The 19,669-nt window shown below is 34.6% G+C and overlaps 1 protein-coding gene across 1 annotated transcript; it reads right to left on the bottom strand.

The window, feature by feature from the left end:
- Positions 1-264: 264 nt before the first annotated feature.
- On the bottom strand, positions 265-3,778 carry KUOX1 (KAR-UP oxidoreductase 1). Its single transcript, XM_079020810.1, has 3 exons — positions 3,471-3,778; positions 2,858-3,105; positions 265-1,022 (listed from the first exon to the last, which is right to left on the bottom strand). Exons 1-3 carry the CDS (start codon positions 3,705-3,707, stop codon positions 449-451), a joined length of 1,059 nt encoding a protein of 352 aa, XP_078876936.1. The 5' UTR covers positions 3,708-3,778; the 3' UTR covers positions 265-448.
- Positions 3,779-19,669: the final 15,891 nt, after the last annotated feature.

Consider the following 19,669-nt stretch of genomic DNA (forward strand, 5'->3'; position numbering starts at 1 on the left):
TAACTATCACATAATATTGGAACATGAATCAAATCTTTAATTCCAAGATCAAAATTTTAGCTAACTCGTCACACAAGTAAAACTATAACTGATTCATCCTTATACAAAAATATTAGGCGTATTCACCATCATATATTTAGCTAAATCGCCACACAAGTCGTCAAGAAAGTTTCTAAGACAAGTAAACTTGTATGACGAGAAAACTATATACATGCCAACAAACATATATGCATCTAATAGAAATAAATGAGCAGTTGGTTTATTAATTTGTAACATATAAAGAACTTTAAATATTTAGGTTACATACTCGTAGTGAAATAAACAAAAATAAATTCAAGTCACACACTTAATTAAAACAAACATTAAGATAATGAAATCAAACACATTTTGCATCTTAACAACTTATTGCACGTTTTTTTATTCGTTGTCTCATATTTCCTTTGAACTTCTAATTGATTTTGAGTGATTCAATGAAGCTTTTTCCATCAGTGATGTCATTGCTTGAGAGAAAATTGAGAAAATCCCTGAAACTGCTTTCCTTATAATTTTTAGGATGTTCATCAGTAATAAGTTTTTCAGCAGTTGCCATTTTCTCATCAATCCCCATGCTATGGAGACTTGCAATGGAAACCCTAGTCTTCTCATTGTTGACTGTAACCCTATGCACCATGCTTTTGTATAATCCATTGCTAAGTACCTCCACATGGTCACCTATATGGACTTGGAGGGCCCCGTGTACATCAGGAACCAATTGCCATGTGCCATTTGTAGCATCCATGATCTCAAGTCCACATGAACTATGAAGAACTATGGTAATGCAACTGTAATCTGAATGAGGTGGCAACCCTAATGCAAGATGTGGTTCAGGGCATTTTGGGTAGCAATTAACTGCTAGCACTTGCATCCCATCTTCCATTTTGCTTTCAAGATATTTTGGGCCAATCCCAAGGCTTTCAGTTATAGCTCCTATTATCTTAATTGCTAAAAGTCTTGTTTTCATAGCATAATCTCCCGTCTTTTCTCTACATATCCAAACATACCAAAAGTATTAGATGTGATATTGTTAAACATGATTAGAGGACAAAAATAGCAATTTATCATGTTTCTATATGAAACATAAAATTATTTCCATACTACATGTAAAGTATATATACATATACAATGTATAAAGTATAAATACATAATCAATATAGAATGATGATACATATATGCTTTTCAACCTCGACGCTATATATGATCGACTATGATAGCTCAACACGTGTGCTACAGGTTCCGATAGATCTTAAAGTACATGATTTCTCAACTGTTGTCAAATAATAAATATTGTCGGTGGATGACAAGATATCGTTATTCACGTGATGAAAATATTAAACAAGATGAACCAATAGTCCAACACGTCATGTTAAAAACGCTTTTTGCATACGTATATCCTAACGAGCAAAATTGTCGTCACACATTTTAATGAGTTTTGACGTACACTTATGCATATGTATACAATCACAAATTGAAGCCTAGTTATTTTAAGGCTTTTAAAATTCTCACCAATTAAAACTTACACAAAAAAAATAGTTATAAGCTCATCAAAAGCACAATGTATATAAGCTATATGATCTTGTAATTTGAAAAAATATTACCTAGAAATTGGAAACCAAATATGGTGAGTAAAAAATTACACATATTCATAAATGTAAGTGTGTAGGTGATTCCACGTCCAAAAAAAAGGAAAAATGGTAATTTTATTGACGCTAAAATTATGTAGGGATACAACGAAGCTTACACTCTTAAGTAACAAGACTCAAACTCAAGACATTTGGATCATGAAATTTTTTGGAGGGTTTCCTGTTTACTATTTTAGGGTCCAACTAGTTTTGGGCTCAGGGTAAAAAGACGATATTAGACGCCCATGAAACTTGTGATGATGATCTCAATCAAGTGGGGTCTGTTGTAGAAGCTCAAAATAATTTGAATACTCACATAAATGTATTATAATGATATATTAAGTCAAGTGGAATCTGTTTCAGATAATGTAGGCTTGAATTTGGGTTAAGACAGTAACAAAGTTTACAAAAAGAAATTAAAAATTTTAAGATTTGTTAATCATATATAATTAAAAAAATACTTATTACGAATATATTATTTTCTATAACTATTTAATTATATCATCTAAGTCAACTCTCATTTGATCCATCTAATTAAATTTAATAAATTAAGTAATATCATTTTTGTTTTGCCATGGCCAAATAAAAAACAGACTATTATATTAGAATCAGAAGTTACCAAAAAAATTGTTATATTTATTATTGACGGTCTAAGACAAAAACATTACATTTATTTGAAACAAAACTTGGTACATCTCTTTCAAAAAAGCAAAACTTGGTACATTAATTTCTTCCATATCATCAATAAATAGAAAATCTTATTACCATAATCTTGGTCCATATTGTTGACATATATATTTTATCTGTGTTATTGAATGTTTTTGATTTATTTTAAATGGTTAAGTATTTTATGAAAACGTGTGTATTTATACTTTATATTTTAAAATCAATATGAGATTTTCTGATATGTGGGGCACATATGAGAAACATTAAATATCATAAATATTGTCATAATTAAATATATGAAATTCATTTATTATGGAAATTATTAATGTATTTCACATTTAATTATGACAATATTCCTTATAATAAATGAATTTTACATTAATTATGGTAATATTTATGATATTTAATGCTTCTTATATGTGCTTTAGGGCACATATTAGAAAATCCATGAATATATCTAACAACGGTGTAAAAGTTGAATGTAAATATACACAAAGACAAATGAAATATATGTCAGGTAAGAGAGATGTTGCCTGTAGTCCGGTGGGTTACTAGGCCATTGTTTGATCCATTCGCTCAGAGGATGAGCATACAGTTTAAGAAAAACCCTCCAGAACTGAATTTTGTCCTCTCCATCCTTTATGCTAGTCCCATAACGAACTGGTTTGTGGACATCATTCGACATGTATTTTTCCTTCTCGTTTGTTGGTAAGTTAAAGAAATTGAATGCACTTTCTAATGCATCATTGAGCACTATTTGTGGTATCCCATGGTTGATTATCTTTAGGAACAAAAAGAGAATAATTTAAAAAGAAAACCCTTGCAAATAGATATGTGAGATTATATTTGTCAAACTAACTGTAACTGCTATTGATAAAAAATAACCTTTGGTAAGTGATAACCAACTAAAATATTAAAAATGACATAAAATGGTATATAGACAATTGGCTGTTTTAAGACTACTAAATAGTATACGCTCAATAAACTCATTGAAACGCCCATATAAATGGTTTTTAGAAAGCTGGTTTATAAAGTACTTTTTTGGGTTTACAAATATGACAACCTAAGAAAAAAAACAAGTCAATTGTGTTGTGCCAAAAATAACTTAATATGACACGATAATCAAAAATGGTGTTAAAAACTCACTTGAAAAAACCCAGTCTCACGACAAGCATTTCCAATTTCTTTCACAATTATGGGTCGTTTCAGAGGATCATCAAGTCCCGCCAAGTCAATAATCACCACATCTGCAATTTCAGGGTTCAAACTAGCTCTATTTGCTGGTGAGATTTCATAGGATTTAGGAACATTCAAAGAGCTTGTTTCTTGTGGTGTTTCACCTATGGGGAATGTCTTGTTGTTGTCATGATTGCTACCCTCCATCTTAAAACCAAAACCAGAAGTGAATGAAAGAAAATTGTCTACGAGTGGAATGGGTTAATGCTACGAAAAGAACTACATGGCTATTTATAGGTTTCTCAATGAGTTCAAGTATTGGCATTCTAAATATAGATTTATCAATGATGCCATATATAGAAACATTATAAAGATGGTGACAATAGTATAAAGTTGTACTTCGTAGGATATGAACATTAAGTATTATTAATTTATGGGAGTACTTCCAAAATCAACGAGTTCTCGGTGCCGATAACAAACAAGTTGTGTTAGGGGAGCATATGTATCCAACATTTTGTTTAACATTGTAGAACTATTCCAGAAGAATAAACATTTTGTCTTTATATATATATATATATATATATATATATATATATATATATATATATATATATATATATATATATATATATATATATATATATCGTCATTGTTTTAAGAGGGTGTTTAACTTAGCTTTTTAAATAACTTTTTACTTTATTTTTTAGAAAAAGTCCTAAAAGATGTTTTGTAAAGGGAAAAAGACTTTTGTAAATGACTTTTTCCATATAGTAATTTGAATCTTTTTGAAAAGTCATGATTACCTGATTTTTCCCAACTTTTTACTAGCTAAAAATATTAAATTACCAATATATCCCTCATCTACCCTAAACATGTCTTTTTTTGTCATTTTACATATAAAAGTTAAACTAAACACTTTAACTTTTGACTTTTTCCTTTCAAAAGCTAATCCAAACACATTTAAAAAAATAATTTTTATAAAAAGTTCTTTTACAAAAAGTCTTTTTACAAAAAAAACTTTTGCCCCACAAAAGCTAAGCCAAACACCCCCTAAGTGGTATTTGAATTGCAAGTTTACTTGTTTGCAATTCATTCAACATGTATGAGTCAAACAAAGACATTTTAATTAGACCTAACAATCAGTGTCTACGTGTTGTGTATATGTGTCAAACATGAATTTATACAATCCGAATTGTAAAATATGTCTTATCAAACATGAACACGACACGTAACAAATTCGTATTACGTGTGACAACGTAACAAGTTTGTGTTACGTGTGACATGACACGAATAGACACATTTTTAACCGTGTTACACGAATTTAAACAAATATACAAGTTTCACTTGCAAGACACGAATTTATATGAATATGTGTTTATACGTGTGATATATATATATATATATATATATATATATATATATATATATATATATATATATATATATATATATATATATATATGCGTGTGTGTGTATGTGTGTGTTTATATGTGTTACATGTCGGCATAAAATTTGTTTTGTTTCTTATAAGAGTTTAAACAGGTAAATTTACGAAACACGAATTTAAAATACAAGTTTATATAAATAAACACGAACCACGAAGTTCTAAAACATATATAAGGAAAACCTGTATCGTTTATCAAATTCCCGGTCTAATTTTAGTCTTTTGCATTTGTAGATTTTTTATTCAAAGGTATTTAGATTTTTAATCATTTACCAAAATATGTAGTTTATTTTTTCTTTTTAATAAAAGGTAGACAAAAATGCAGACTTTTGTAAGTGATTCGTGTTTTATATGGTTGACAAGTTAGTCTCAAAATGAATATATACATGAATTTACTAATAAGATATCTTAAATATATATTAGTAAAATCAGGATTGTAAAAAAAAATTAATAAGAAAAAAAAAATTCCAAACCGCTTTTAAATACGAAGCGGTTCCGAAGTCTTTTGGTTGAGCAAATTGGTCCGTGTTAGCTCATTACCTAAAATTCCGTAAATTGCAAACGGCACCCCTCAACTTGATTCAGTTTTTCTTTGACCCGATCTTTACATATGTCACTTTCACGAGGGGTTACTTATTTTCTCTCACAACTTGACTCCCATCATATATCGGATCAGCAAATTTGTTCCGTTTTAGAATGTCGTCATTTAATGTTACTGATTTCAGAAAATCTCTGGTTGTGTTTTGATCAGTGTTTTAAAAACCGGTTCGAACTGGCTGGTTGAATCGGTCGAACCGGAAACCGAAGGTGAGGACGGTTCAATTTGGACCGGTTTTATAACGATTTTCTGACCGGATTAAACCGGCCAGTTTTGGTAAAAAACCGGTTCAACCGGCTTAATTGAACCGGAATGGACCGGGTTGAACCGGACATTCTTGGATTTTTGTGTTTGTTTTGGGCTTCTTTGTTTGATTTTGACTTCTATAATGATTGTTTTTATATGTTGGATTCTATTTACGTTTGTAATACTAAAAAGATGACAAGTTTTGTAATCAATGTATGCAAGATAATTAAAAACATATAAAAATATAGAACCGGTTGAATCGGAAAATGTCACCCGACCGGTTCAATTAAAAAACCGATTTTTAAAACATCGCTTTTGATTCAGTTTATAAATTGGGATTTTACTTAATGTTACTCATTTTGTAAATCTTTTGATTCAATTTATAAATTGGGATTTTACTTAATGTTACTCATTTTGTAAATCTTTTGATTCAATTTATAAATTGGGATTTTCTAATATGTACATATAAAAAACATTAATTAAAGTATTAATTATAAAAAATATTATGATAATTAACTATGATAAACATTAATTATGTGTAATATTATCATAATTAAATATAAAATATATTAATTATAAATAATATAATTTATAAATTGGGATTTTTTAATATATGCATAATCTCTCACATAAAAAACATTAATTAAAGTATTAATTATAAAAATATTATCATAATTAAATAATATAAACATTAATTATGTATAATATTATCATAATTAAATATAAAATATATTAATTATAAATAATATAATTTATAAATTGAGATTTTCTAATATGTGCATAAGGGCACATATAAAAAATATTAATTGAAGTATTAATTATAAAAAATATCATAATAATTAAATATGATAAACATTAATTGTGTGTAATATTACAATAATTAAATATAAAATATATTAATTATAAATAATATTATATGCATTAATATTTATGATATTTAATTATGGTAATATTCCTCATAATCAACACTTCAATTAATGTTTCTTATATATGACCTAAGGGCACATATTAAAAAATCTCTTTATAATTTTAACATCAAATCAAATTGAGTTGCGTATCTTTATTTTTGTTAATTATTTAGATAATATGTATCTAAGAACCACATAATTCTTCAAGGGTAACAAACACAGTACGAATATAAAACTACAAATAGCATGGTTGCAGAAACCAGGATTAATCAGCGATTAATCGTGGATTAATCGATTGATGTTCTTCAACCGTTGATGATTAAGGTATTAATCGGAAATTTATGATTAATCAGGTTTGGCGGGATTAATAGTCTTGGTAGGATTAATCAGTCAACAAAAGTCAAATAAAAGTAAAAAAAAAAACGTCAAAAAGGTAATAAAAGAATTTATAAAAATTTCAAATAAATCAACTTTTGTTTTTTACTCTAAAATTTTCAAATTTTCAAAATTTCAAATATTATACCAAAATGTTCATATTTTCGTATTTTCAAAATTCAAATTACAAACTTTCTTATTTTCTAATTTTGAAGTACTTGTTTTCTTAAGATACATTAGTATTTGATTAATTTTAATATTTTATTAATAATCTATGGTCATCGATGAATCCCCGATTAATCCCCGCCAAGACCAATTAATCCTTTAACACCAGTCGACCATCAAGCTACCGTCGAATGATTTTAACAACCTTGACAAATAGATAATTCAATAATTAATTTGGTCTCGTTAACACTAGTATTGGTAATGGTGGTAGAGGTGGTGGCAATGGAGGTGGTGGTATTGGTGATGGTGGAGGTGGCAGAGTGGGGATGTGTTCAGGGGCAAACGTATGAATACATAGTAGGTGTTGCCGAGACAAAATAGGTTTTGTCGATACATGAAAAATAGGTAAAAAATTGAAATTTTTTCAAATGTGGGCAGAAAAAGCAGGTGTTGTCGGTGCCACATCGGGACCTACCTAAAACCACCACAGGATGTGCCCTGATGTGACACAGAGTCACTTAGCTTGATTAAGTATACTCATGAAGTCACAAAACATTTATATGTTATCTTTGAATGGTAGGACTCAACTTAGTTTTTCAATGAACTCATTTATCTAATCATATTTAATTACAACTTATTAAAATAACAATATATTCTTATTTTGTTGTATAATGTTCTATTGTTTTTTGTATGGACCTTATTCCAACAAAACTTACTCTCTTCAATAATAAAGTCAAAATACAATTATATATATATATATATATATATATATATATATATATATATATGGTTTAAAGTCATCATCTTGTGTATCTCTTTACATAAAAAATTCTTCTAAAATGATTAACTCATATATATTCTCTTAGTTCTTCTTAAGTACTCTTAGAATGTTCTTATAGTTATCTAATGACTTACTCGTATATCGAATTAGTTTGTTATGATATGTTCGTAGAATGATCATATACCTAGTATTGTGCATAATATCACATAAATGATTGATTCATTTGTCAAAGCAAATAGAATATAAATCATTTTATCTAACTCAAACATTTGTTATTGTAAGGTCAAACCTTGAAATATGATGATGTTTGAAACTAGTCTATCAGCGTCAGCGCATGACTCAACATCAGCATCTCAGTTGATCAGTATATATCTTTATTCAGCACATTGTAACAGTTTTAGTATTTATCTTGTTTCCATAGTTAGCGTAAATTAGTTAGCTGGCATATCCCTGATTAATAGGGATTGTCTAGAATAGTAGTATATAATCTTTTGTATCAGTTTGTAATAGGTTACGCGTTTTCATAAACCCTATTAGCTGCTTTGTGCATACGATAATCTCTTTGTGAGATTATCATTCTTAGTGAAAAGTTTTCTTTGTGAATCTTTATTGTTCTCATTTTCTGTCATTGTTTGATAAGTTGTTTGATCTTTGGGTCGTTCAATTGGTATCAGAGCGGTGTTCTCTTATTAAACAAATGGCTTCATCATCTTCTTCTATAAACTCTTCAAATCATTCCTCTACTAAAATTCCTCCATTTGATGAAAACAATTTTGCTATGTGGAAAATCAAAGCTTTGTATGCTTTGGAATCTGTAGATGAAGACATGTTGGACATTGTCAATAATGGTCCATATGTTCTGATGTATCAGCCTCTGAAAAAAAATGCTCCTGATGGTGTCATGAAGAAAACACCTAAAGAAAACTGGACATCTGATGAAAAAAGAAAGAATGGGCTTGATGTTCGTGCTCGGGCAGCAATCAGCTATGCTTTACCATACAACATCTTTGGGCTGGTTCAAAACTGCATATCAGCAAAAGAAATGATGGACACACTGACTGTGTCTTTTGAAGGTACTGAGGAAGTCAAGGCTACCCAGATAAATGATCTAAACAGAAGGTATGAACATTTTTTTGCTAAGAAAGGTGAAACCCTGACTCAAACCTTTAACATATTTAATACTCTTGTTAATGATTTGCGAAGACTAGATCAGTTAAAGCATCGAACTGTTCTAGTGTAGAAGTTTTTGGATTCTTTGGGTGCAGGTTGGGAAAATCATGTTGATGTGCTGAAAAATAGTGAGAAAATCAGCACAATGGATTTACAAAGTCTTTATGGAAATCTTCGATACTATGAGGAATCAAAGCTCCAAAGAAAGGAGCTGATGAAAGATGCTCAGCGTGAGTCATCAGTGGCACTGTTTTCAACCAAAAGGCAAGACTCCGAGTCAGACACTGAATCCTTTTCAGACACTGATTCTACTAAAAGTGATACTGATAGTCTGGAAAAGGTTGTTGCTAGTGCGGCGTTCATTGTGAAGACTTTTGAGAAATCAGACCGTAATTTCTCAAAGTTTCAGAAGAAGATGAAAGGGAAATCCTTCAAAAGGTCAGATGCTGACAAGAAACCTGCTACTAAAAAGAAAGGGAAAGCTCAGTGCTTTAACTATGGTAGCACTGACCATTTTGCAAAAGAATGCAAGCAAAGAACCCAAAGCTCGGACGAGTACTGGAAGCAGAAGTACAACAAATTGGTTGAAAAGCTGAAAGCAGAGAACTTGGAACATAAAGTTCTTGTTGCTGAAGAAGAAAAATGGAAGACTGATGAGGAGTCATCAGATGATGAAGTTAAATGTATGATGGCTAAAACAGAAGATGCTGATGAATGTGAAGACAGCACAAGTTCATTTGATGCTGATATGTCTGATGCGGTTGAAAATTCCAGGAAGCACAACACTGATTCTCCTTGAATGTATCAGGTTAAAAACTTTGTTTCCTATTCAATAAATGAAAAAATCAAAATGTTTGAGTATTTAGGTGCTCTTAATTCTAAGAAGAATCAAACAATAAGGGATTTGCAAAATCAAATTGATCTTCTTAAAACTGAATTATCCATGAAAAACAACATTATTGATTCTACTCAGGAAAATCTTAGAATCACTAGTTTGTCAAACTCATCTTTGTCTGCTGAAATTGATAATGTTAAAGATCTCTTGAACAAAGAACAAACTATGCTACAAATTTGGGCTAAATCTCACAAAAATGCTAATTATATGATTTCTGCTCAAATACCACACTCTTGTGAGAAAATTCTTGGGGGTAATTTTGCAGAAGCTGAAAAGGTTTTTAAATCTCAAGAAAAAGAATCTGAATTTTATTCCATGAATGAGTTGAAAAATAATTTCAAAAAAAAGTTTATCAGTAACACTTTTATTAATCAGAGTCTAATTGATGAATACTGTGTTACTGATTCTAATGGTGTCACTGAGTGTGATATTGAAATTACCGGAATTGATCCTACCTCTTACCCTGCACATCTTGTGAGACCAACTCCTCTCACTGAGAATATTATTGCCTTCCCTATCTCAAATGGAGTGTTTCACACTGTTCATGAACAACTTAAGCATTTTCCTGATTGTAATGCTTCTATGAATAAGTCCAAATCAGATACTGATGTCAGCTCCTCATCTATCACTGATCATAATTTATCTGACACTGAATTTAGTCATGATTCAATGAAAAACAAAAGGACTCAAAGTTCACTTGGTGGATCTTACAAATCTAAATGTGTTAAGTCTAGAAATATGCTCACCAAGAAGAACTTTGGTACTAGAGTTTGTTACAGATGTGGTGATACCTCTCATAAGATCAGTGAATGCTCATTTGATAAAACATCTTTAAGAGCTGATAACATCAAAGTTAGAAATGAAAAATGGACTCTTAAGTCAAATTCTTTAAACTGTCTTCCTAAAGAGTGTTATAATTTATTATCGAATAACTTTGTGAATGACCCATTTTACAATGGGTCAGTGTGTTCTAACTAGTTTCTCAGCACTGCAGGGTTAAGAGCATCTTTGGTACTTAGACAGTGGTTGTTCAAGACATATGACAGGATCCAAGTCTCTCCTGGAAGACTATGTCAAGAAAAGTGGTCCTGCAGTTACATACGGAGACAATGGAAGGGGGTTCACTAAAGGATATGGGCACATCAAATGCAACAATGTGGTGTTTCAGAATGTTTCATATGTAAAGGGGCTCAAACATAACCTTATCTCAATCAGTCAATTGTGTGATGCTGATTATGAAGTTCATTTTACAAAGAAGGAAGGTAGAGTCATCATCACTGACAAGAACATCATACTCTCAACAAGCAGAAAGGATGATATATATGTTCTCGACATGTTCTCAAGTGACAAGGCACTGATGCAATGCTTCTTTACCAAATCTCAAACCAATCTCAGCTGGATTTGGCACAAAAGGTTCTCACATTTGAATTTTAAAAATCTGTCTAAGATATCCAATCAAGATCTGGTCAGAGGTCTTCCAAAATTCAGTTTTGTCAAAGATAAGGTCTGTTCAGCGTGTGAACAAGGAAAGCAAACAAAGTCTTCGTTCAAGCCCAAGTCATGTTCGAGCATATCCGTTCCTCTTCATTTACTTCACATGGACTTGTTTGGTCCTATTCCTGTTCGTTCCTTAGGAGGAAATAAGTATACTCTGGTGGTTGTGGATGAGTTTACTCGATTTACATGGGTGGTTTTCTTGAAGAAGAAAGGTTATGCTGCACAGGAAATTATCTCACTGATTCGTCAAAATGAGACACTGGCTGGTCTCAAAGTTAAGCAGCTAAGGAGTGATCATGGTACTGAGTTCCGAAATTCAATTCTTGAAGACTTTTGTGATTTTAAAGGCATTGGGCAGAACTTCTCAGCTCCTCGCACTCCTCAACAAAAAGGAGTTGCTGAATGAAGAAATCGAACACTGATTGAAGCAGGAAGAACCTTGATGATACATGCTGGTCTTCCTATGTCCTTTTGGGCTGAAGCTGTTAATACAGCATGTTATACTCAGAATCGCTCTCTGATTCACAAAGTTCACAAGAAGACACCATATGAGATGCTGAAAGGTTGAAAGCCAGACGTATCCTTCTTTCACGTGTTTGGATTTTTTTGCTATATTCTCAATCAGCGAGATCCTAGATCTAAATTTGAGCCTAATGTTTGTTATTGTCTTATAAGCTGATGTACATTTTGCTGATGATGATATACTGAAGATATTTTCATGCTGAGTACTTGGTTTGATCTCTTATCTCTATTTCTTCTACAAATCTTCTAAACTAAAGTTGAATGATTCACTGTATAATACCATACACTGATGACAACTTGAAACTCTTTGCCGATGGTTAGACTAAAGCACCAAGGTCTATCACACGCAACTATCTTTTCTTACCAATCTTACACTGATTCTGTGATTCAGTTTGACAAAACACACGCTGATGAGAGTCTGACAGTCTTTGCCGATGGTTAGACCAAAACACCAAGGTCTATCACACGCAACAATCCTTTCTTCACCTTCTTCTCACTCAGTGTCTAATGATTCAGTAAGACGAACCACTCACTGATAAAGACACAACACTCTATGCCGATGGTTAGATAATTAAACTAGTATCTATCACACGCACCAATCACCTTGCTAACCTTAAACAAGCAAGTTGTACCTTGAATTGACGGTAAACCATCTTTCAGCATGAAACTTTCGTAACACTGATCTCAGCGCTTCCGTAGACACTGATTGTCGTTTCATCTTCAGTTCAACGGCTCTTTTTACCCAACGGCTATTTTCTTTGATTTGACAGTTTGTTACGATACGCAGTTATTTTTAAAGAAGATAATCATTACTTTTTAAAACCCGTTTTTGTCCCATATTTAAACCTATTTCCCCTCTCTTTCAAACCTTCCTTCCATTATTCAAATTTCCTTCATTTCTTTTCAAAACCCTAGAATCCAAACCTTCTTCAATGGCAGCAACCCTATTTACCTTCTCATCCACTTCACGAAGAGTAATCCCTGCTCCAAACTCTCCTCCTCTTCCCATATACATCAAAGCCACTGATGTCGTTTTCAACCCTGATATACCAGATGTTCATCGAGGTCTTGGACTCGAAGATTTTGTTAACTTTCTAGTTTCTTTCAAACTTCGATATGCTATCAGTGAGGTTCCATCAGAGTTCTTTCCAGAACAAATATGCGAGTTCTACTACTCTGCATCAGTCAATAACGACAACAACGCTATCTCCGGCACCGTTGGGCGTGGCCGTCACTCAGTATTCATCACTGCTGATCTTCTCAGTGCTGTTCTCAGGTTGGCAATCTTTGAACCTTTTTTTGAGCTCCCATCCATTGAACGCTGTCGACGCCTTTTCGATCAATTGGGATACGATCACTCCAAAGCTGGTGCTCGATCAAATCTCATTCTGCGTCAGTGTATGACTCCAGGATGGAAATTCTTCACCGGAGCACTCTGCAAGTGCGTGGGTCACAAATCTCGTAGTGGTGATCAACTGAGTTCCTTTGAGCAACAAGTGGTATGTTCTCTTCTTCTCAACAAACGTCTTGATTATGGGGCCTTCTTCTTTGATCAGCTTGTTCAACTTCTTCGTGCCAATGTAAGAGCTGATCATGTTCCATTTCCTCGCTGGCTTGCTCTTGTTCTGGATAAAATTTTCACTGAGGCCTATTACTCACACTCTGGAAACCCCATCCCATGCCCACGAATGTCAGATCGAATGTATCAAGATGATCCTCTAGCCAATGACATCGGAATTTCTGATCGGATGCGAGAGTGGATCGCACATCCTTATACAGTTCCATCATTGAACGCTGACACTGACGAAGGAACTGATGCTATAAACGACACTAATGCTGACATTCCAGATGATCCTAGTCCAAGAGATGGTCAAATCTCTCCTCGGCTTTCTCACCATACCATCTCTGTCACTGAGAAAATTCACTCGGTTCATGGGGAACCATCTGCTCATGGGGAGCCATCTGCTCAGGGGGAGCAACCATCTCAAGGGGAGCACCCTTCTCAGGGGGAGAAACATCAATCACAAAAGCTTCCAAGTACTCAGTTCATCCAAATCCCATCCTCAGCCTTTAATGAGCTTCTTACACTGACTCGAGACATGAGTCAGCATCTCCTTCGTATTGAAGCTGATGTTCAACAACTGAAAGGAGTTATTCTGTCAACTCCTACCCCTGGCCCAAATGATGATGATGCTCAAAAAGGGGGAGAAACTGATTCTGTTAAGAATGTATCTGAGGGGAACGTGCTGAAACAGACCGAGCCACCACAGCCTATGCACGAGTCTGAGAAACAAATAGAAGCTGAAACTGAAAAATCTACTGAAAATAGTGAGCCTGATGATGAAGAAAAATAGGATGATGAGTGTCAGATGTTAGACATGAATTTCATTGATCCCACAATACCAGTTTAAGGTGAGGACTCCGATGTTGTTAGTGAGGATCTTCTTCCTCTGTCTCGAAAGCGTAAAGCAGCTGATACTGTATGTTCTGATTCACACGCTGACAATCCTTCTCCCAGCAAGAAACCTAAGTCTATTGTCAGCATATCCAATTTGGCGGCTGAATGCAACATGTCTCATGATCAAGTTAAGCAAATTCTTGATGAAGCCAATAAAGCTCAGCTTCTGAAGAATATTGCTCAAGCTGATGAATCTCTCATTCAGCATAAACTTTAGGCCAAAGGATCCTTCGAAGCTCAGATGCATAAATTCTTAGAATATCAGTCCAAATCTAAATCTTCTCAGCCTCCTCCCAGCAGCAGTAAGTCTAAGACTGATAGTGTTCTCGACAGGATTGATCGAAAGAGATTTCAAGATGTTCATAAACGAAGAGTGAGCAGTGATAAGATCATTAAAGTCAAAGCATCAAAGCCTCGTAACGAGAAAGTTCTCACTTTACTGATCACTCGTCAAGGTCCTCAACACTCATACACTGAAGTTGTCAAGAGAGACGAGCTGATTAAATATGGTCTCTCTGAGTGGATGGAATTGCTCGAGCTGGCATCCAAGCAAACTTCAGCTCTTTCATCAAAATTGACTTGTTCTCTCCACTTGCTGATTAAGAAAGTTCAGCGTTTAGACCTAGTTCCCCAAGAACGTCCTTAGTAGCAAGGCTCAAGCTTTTCAATTCCAAGAAACAGAAGAACCAGGTTTCAGGTTGATGGTGAAGATGTGTTGATTCTGAATTTTGGTGCTGCTGAATTAAACAACTCTCTTCCCATTGGTGTTGAGCCTGTTCAACATCAGTTTATCTCTGTTCCTGAACACGGAATGTTCTATCTCGAAAAAACAGAAAAATGTGTTTTCAGCGAACTGTTGAGATTCCAAGGGCTCCAACAACTCATCTCGTTGGCTTAAGACAAATGTGCATGAGCCATCAAGATCTTTCTGGAGAATTTCATATTCTAATTGCTATGGAATTGATGAATAGAAGACAGGAGCTGCTGGACAGTCCCTACTGGCCAGTAAAAGTAGAAGCTGAAGCTGAGTATGAAGAATTCTTGTCCAGAGGTGTTCTAATCTAGTTGGTTTTGAACATCATCATATTAGGGGAGATTGTAAGGTCAAACCTTGAAATATGATGATGTTTGAAACTAGTCTATCAGCGTCAGCGCATGACTCAGCGTCAGCATCAACATCAGCATCTCAGTTGATTAGTATATATCTTTATTCAACACGTTGTAACAGTTTTAGTATTTATCTTGTTTCCATAGTTAGCGTAAATTAGTTAGCTGGCATATCCCTGATTTATAGGGATTGTCTAGAATAGTAGTATATAATCTTTTGTATCAGTTTGTAATAGGTTACGCGTTTTTATAAACCCTATTAGCCGCTTTGTGCATACGATAATCTCTTTGTGAGATTATCATTCTTAGTGAAAAGTTTTCTTTGTGAATCTTTATTGTTCTCATTTTCTGTCATTGTTTGATCTTTGGTTCGTTCAGTTATATGTCCTTTTAAGGCAAACTCAAAATGGTGTCATGTGTCAATGCCAAGAGCCCTATCTTGTATCTTGATATCTTTTAGGATATTGTCAACATATGCATAAAGATTTTACAACTTTAACATTTTTTTATCTATCTCCATATATTTTACATTCCAAGAATATATCTTGTCTCTCCTAAGCCTTTCATCTTAGAAACACTTTCCAAGTCAAGGCAAAAGAGCCTTGCATAGTCGGAGTGTAATATGTTATGATTAAGTATGTCTCATTCATATAAAATTAGGAATATCACTAATGCTCCTACTAGTTCTTAGTAAACACAAATGTTATCTTCATTTTGATATAAAAGCATAACTTGTGTTTTCATATTAAAATGATGATTCCATCTTTGAGATGTTGCTTTATGTAATGCCCACGGATTCGGGCTAGTCAATTTAGAGACAATAAGCGTTAAAAATTTCTTTTTGATAGAAGATTATTTAAGATATATAATCTTAACAAAAGTTATAGTATATATCACAAGGATTTCATACATATAAAGAATGCTAAAGTCTGACTTATCACGAAGAAGTTATGACTCGTTGAAGTTTTACGGATAAACTGACACGACTCTACGTATCATAAAACCTAAATTTTTGAGAAATTAATTTTTAGCCTTAGTAGTCTAAACAAAATTCATAGTATTCGTTAAACCGAGAGCGTGCATATAGAGAACATGAAAATCTGGCTTCATTTGAGGAAGTTATGATTTTTTTTAAGATTTAGCGTAGCAATGTACAGCTCGGAACTCGAATTTTAGATCAGTCGATTTTTAGCCAAGATAATCTAAACGAGAAATGAAGATATCATTAATGGAAGTTCAACGATAAAAAGACAGTCGAAAACAGAGCTCGTATGCGAAAGATATGGACAAAACTTAGTCCTTCCTCTTCGAGCGCGGCGAATTCAATGCATATTTGTAAATCTGAGATAGAATGAGAATTAGCCAATGGAGTCTAAATGAAAGTTGTAGAACTCATAAATACCAACACGTGGATATAAAGAATGTCTAAAATGGATCTCATATGCAAAAGATATGGATGAAACTTAGTCTCTACTCTTCGAGCGTGACGAATTCGATACAGATTTGTAAATCTGAGATATAATGAAAATTAGTCAACGAGGTCTAAATGAAGGTTGTAGTACTCGTAAATACCAACGCGTGGATATAAAAAACATAGAAAATGGAGGTCGTACGTGGAAGATACGGACGAAACTTAGGTCTTACTCTATTATCAAACCCCTATAAATAATGGATGAATTCTTCATATTTCCTTACTCCGTTCCTCTAAATTCTCTCTAGAATCCTTCTTTATTTCTTATTCGATTTCTCTTAGTTTTAGGGTGCGATAGAGAAACTCTGAGTCGTCAAAAAGCCGACGAAATAAGTTTTTAGAGTCGGAGTTCTGTCCGCGTGGCTATCTCCATGACTACTCGACGAATTGGGGCCTCCAACTCATCGAGTTGCCCTGACAAAATGGATATACTTTAATTAAATATTATACCTGGAAGTCGGGATGTTACAATTCTCTCCACTATAATCAGACTTCACCCTCAAAGTCATCCTTAGGAAACAACTCTGGGTACTACTCACGCATCTCAGACTCCGGCTCCTAAGTCCACTCGGATCCCTTCTGATGCTGCGACTGAACCTGAACCAATGGCACCTCTTTATTCCTCAAGACCTTCACCTTCTTATCCAAAATAGCCACCGGCTTCTCAATGTAGTTCAGGCAATTATCAAACTGAATGTCCTCTAAAGGGACAACTGCAGTCTCGTCGGCTACACACTTCCTCAGTTGGGACACATAGAAGGTGTTATGAAGCTTGCTGAACTATGCAGGCAACTCTAACCGATAATCTACCTTACCCACTTGAGTGATCACATCAAAAGGACCGATGTATCTAGGGCCTAGATTGCCCCGCTTCCGGAATCAGATCACCCATTTCCATGGGGGTACCTTCAAGAGGACAAAATCTCCGACCTGGAACTCTAGCTCGGATCGTCTCTGGTCTGCGTAACTCTTCTGACGCTTCTGAGCCATCAGTAACCTCTGTCTGGCCTGCTAGATCTGCTCTATCGTCTTGAGCACTATCTCAGTGCTCCCCATCACCCTTTGCTCTCCCCAACAGATGGGAGTCTGAAACCTCCTCACATATAAAAGCTCAAAGGGAGGCAACCAATACTGCAGTGATGGTTGTTATTGTATGAAAAGTCAGCCAAGGGTAAGTAAGTGTCCCAAATTCCACCGAAGTCCATAAAACATGTGCATAGCATTTCCTCGAGCATCTGAGTTGTCCACTCACTCTGTCCGTTTGTCTGTGGGTGGTATGCGGTGATGAAATGCAACCGGGTACCCAACTCCTCATGAAATTTCTTCCAGAACCTAGAAGTAAAACACATATCTCGATCAGAAACTATCAATGTTGGCACCCCATGACGTGCCACCACCTCTCGAACGTTGATCTCAGCCAATGTTTTTGCAGAAGTGTAACAACGTAAATTTTCAAAACAATTTTTTATTTTTAAAACATTCATTTACTCACAAAATAACATCAAAACATATTGTATCAAATGTTATTATTTCAAAAACATCTCCCCAGAATCCAAAACATAAAGTCCACAAGTGTGTACGAATCATATCGGCGCCTTCCCGCGCTCATCACTTGTACCTGAAACACATCACACAACAACTGTAAGCATAAATGCTTAGTGAGTTCCCCAAAATACCACATACAACACATACGCCACTCGAGGCTATAATACGACCCTCCGGTCGATGTGTCTCAGCGGGACCCTCCAGTCCCGTAGCTCATTGGACCCTCTGGTTCGGTCATAGCTCATTGGGCCCTCCGGCCCGGTCTGTATCGTTGGACCCTTCGGTCCGGTCTATAACATCATACAACATACACATAACACATAGCACATAATCTCATATATAGCACATAAGACCCTCTGGTCCACACAATATACCACTCTAGGTAACGTATAGTGAGAAGACTCACCTCGCTGTCTCGGTAAGTATCTGACTCGGTAGAAATGTGATCTAGCCTCCGCCTAATCACACAAAGTAAATACTCTCATAAATACAACTGTACTCAACTCTAAAAGTCAACAAGGTAAACGGTCAAACTTTGACCCGACTCGTCGAGTGCACTAGGGCGACTCGACAAGTCCACACGTGTCCACTGACTCTCTTAGTCCCCCCCTTGGCACGTCGAGTTCTTCCCCTGACTTGACGAGTTCCACCTGTCATGAATCGCGGGGCCACCCCGACTCAACTCGTCGAGTCTCAAGAACAACTCGGCGAGTTCCACTTGAACTCAGTCCCCCCTGACTCTCCCTGACTCACCGAGTTATTCCCCAACTCGGCAAGTCCACTCACTGAGTGATTAACAGGCAATCTTCATACTACTCGCCGAGTCTGTTCTTCGGACTCGGGGAGTTCATGCCATGCACAAACTCTATACAACTCCTGAGGTCAGATCTGTTCCATACAATCATAGATCTGGCCTCCCCAAGCATGATAATCATGTAAAGTTTGGACCTTGGCACTCATATAACATCTAAATGGTCCAAAATGGTG

This window comes from Lactuca serriola, chromosome 9 (genome assembly GCF_051521515.1).
Source record: "Lactuca serriola cultivar US96UC23 chromosome 9, Lser_US96UC23_V15, whole genome shotgun sequence".
NCBI classification, from domain to species: domain Eukaryota; kingdom Viridiplantae; phylum Streptophyta; class Magnoliopsida; order Asterales; family Asteraceae; genus Lactuca; species Lactuca serriola.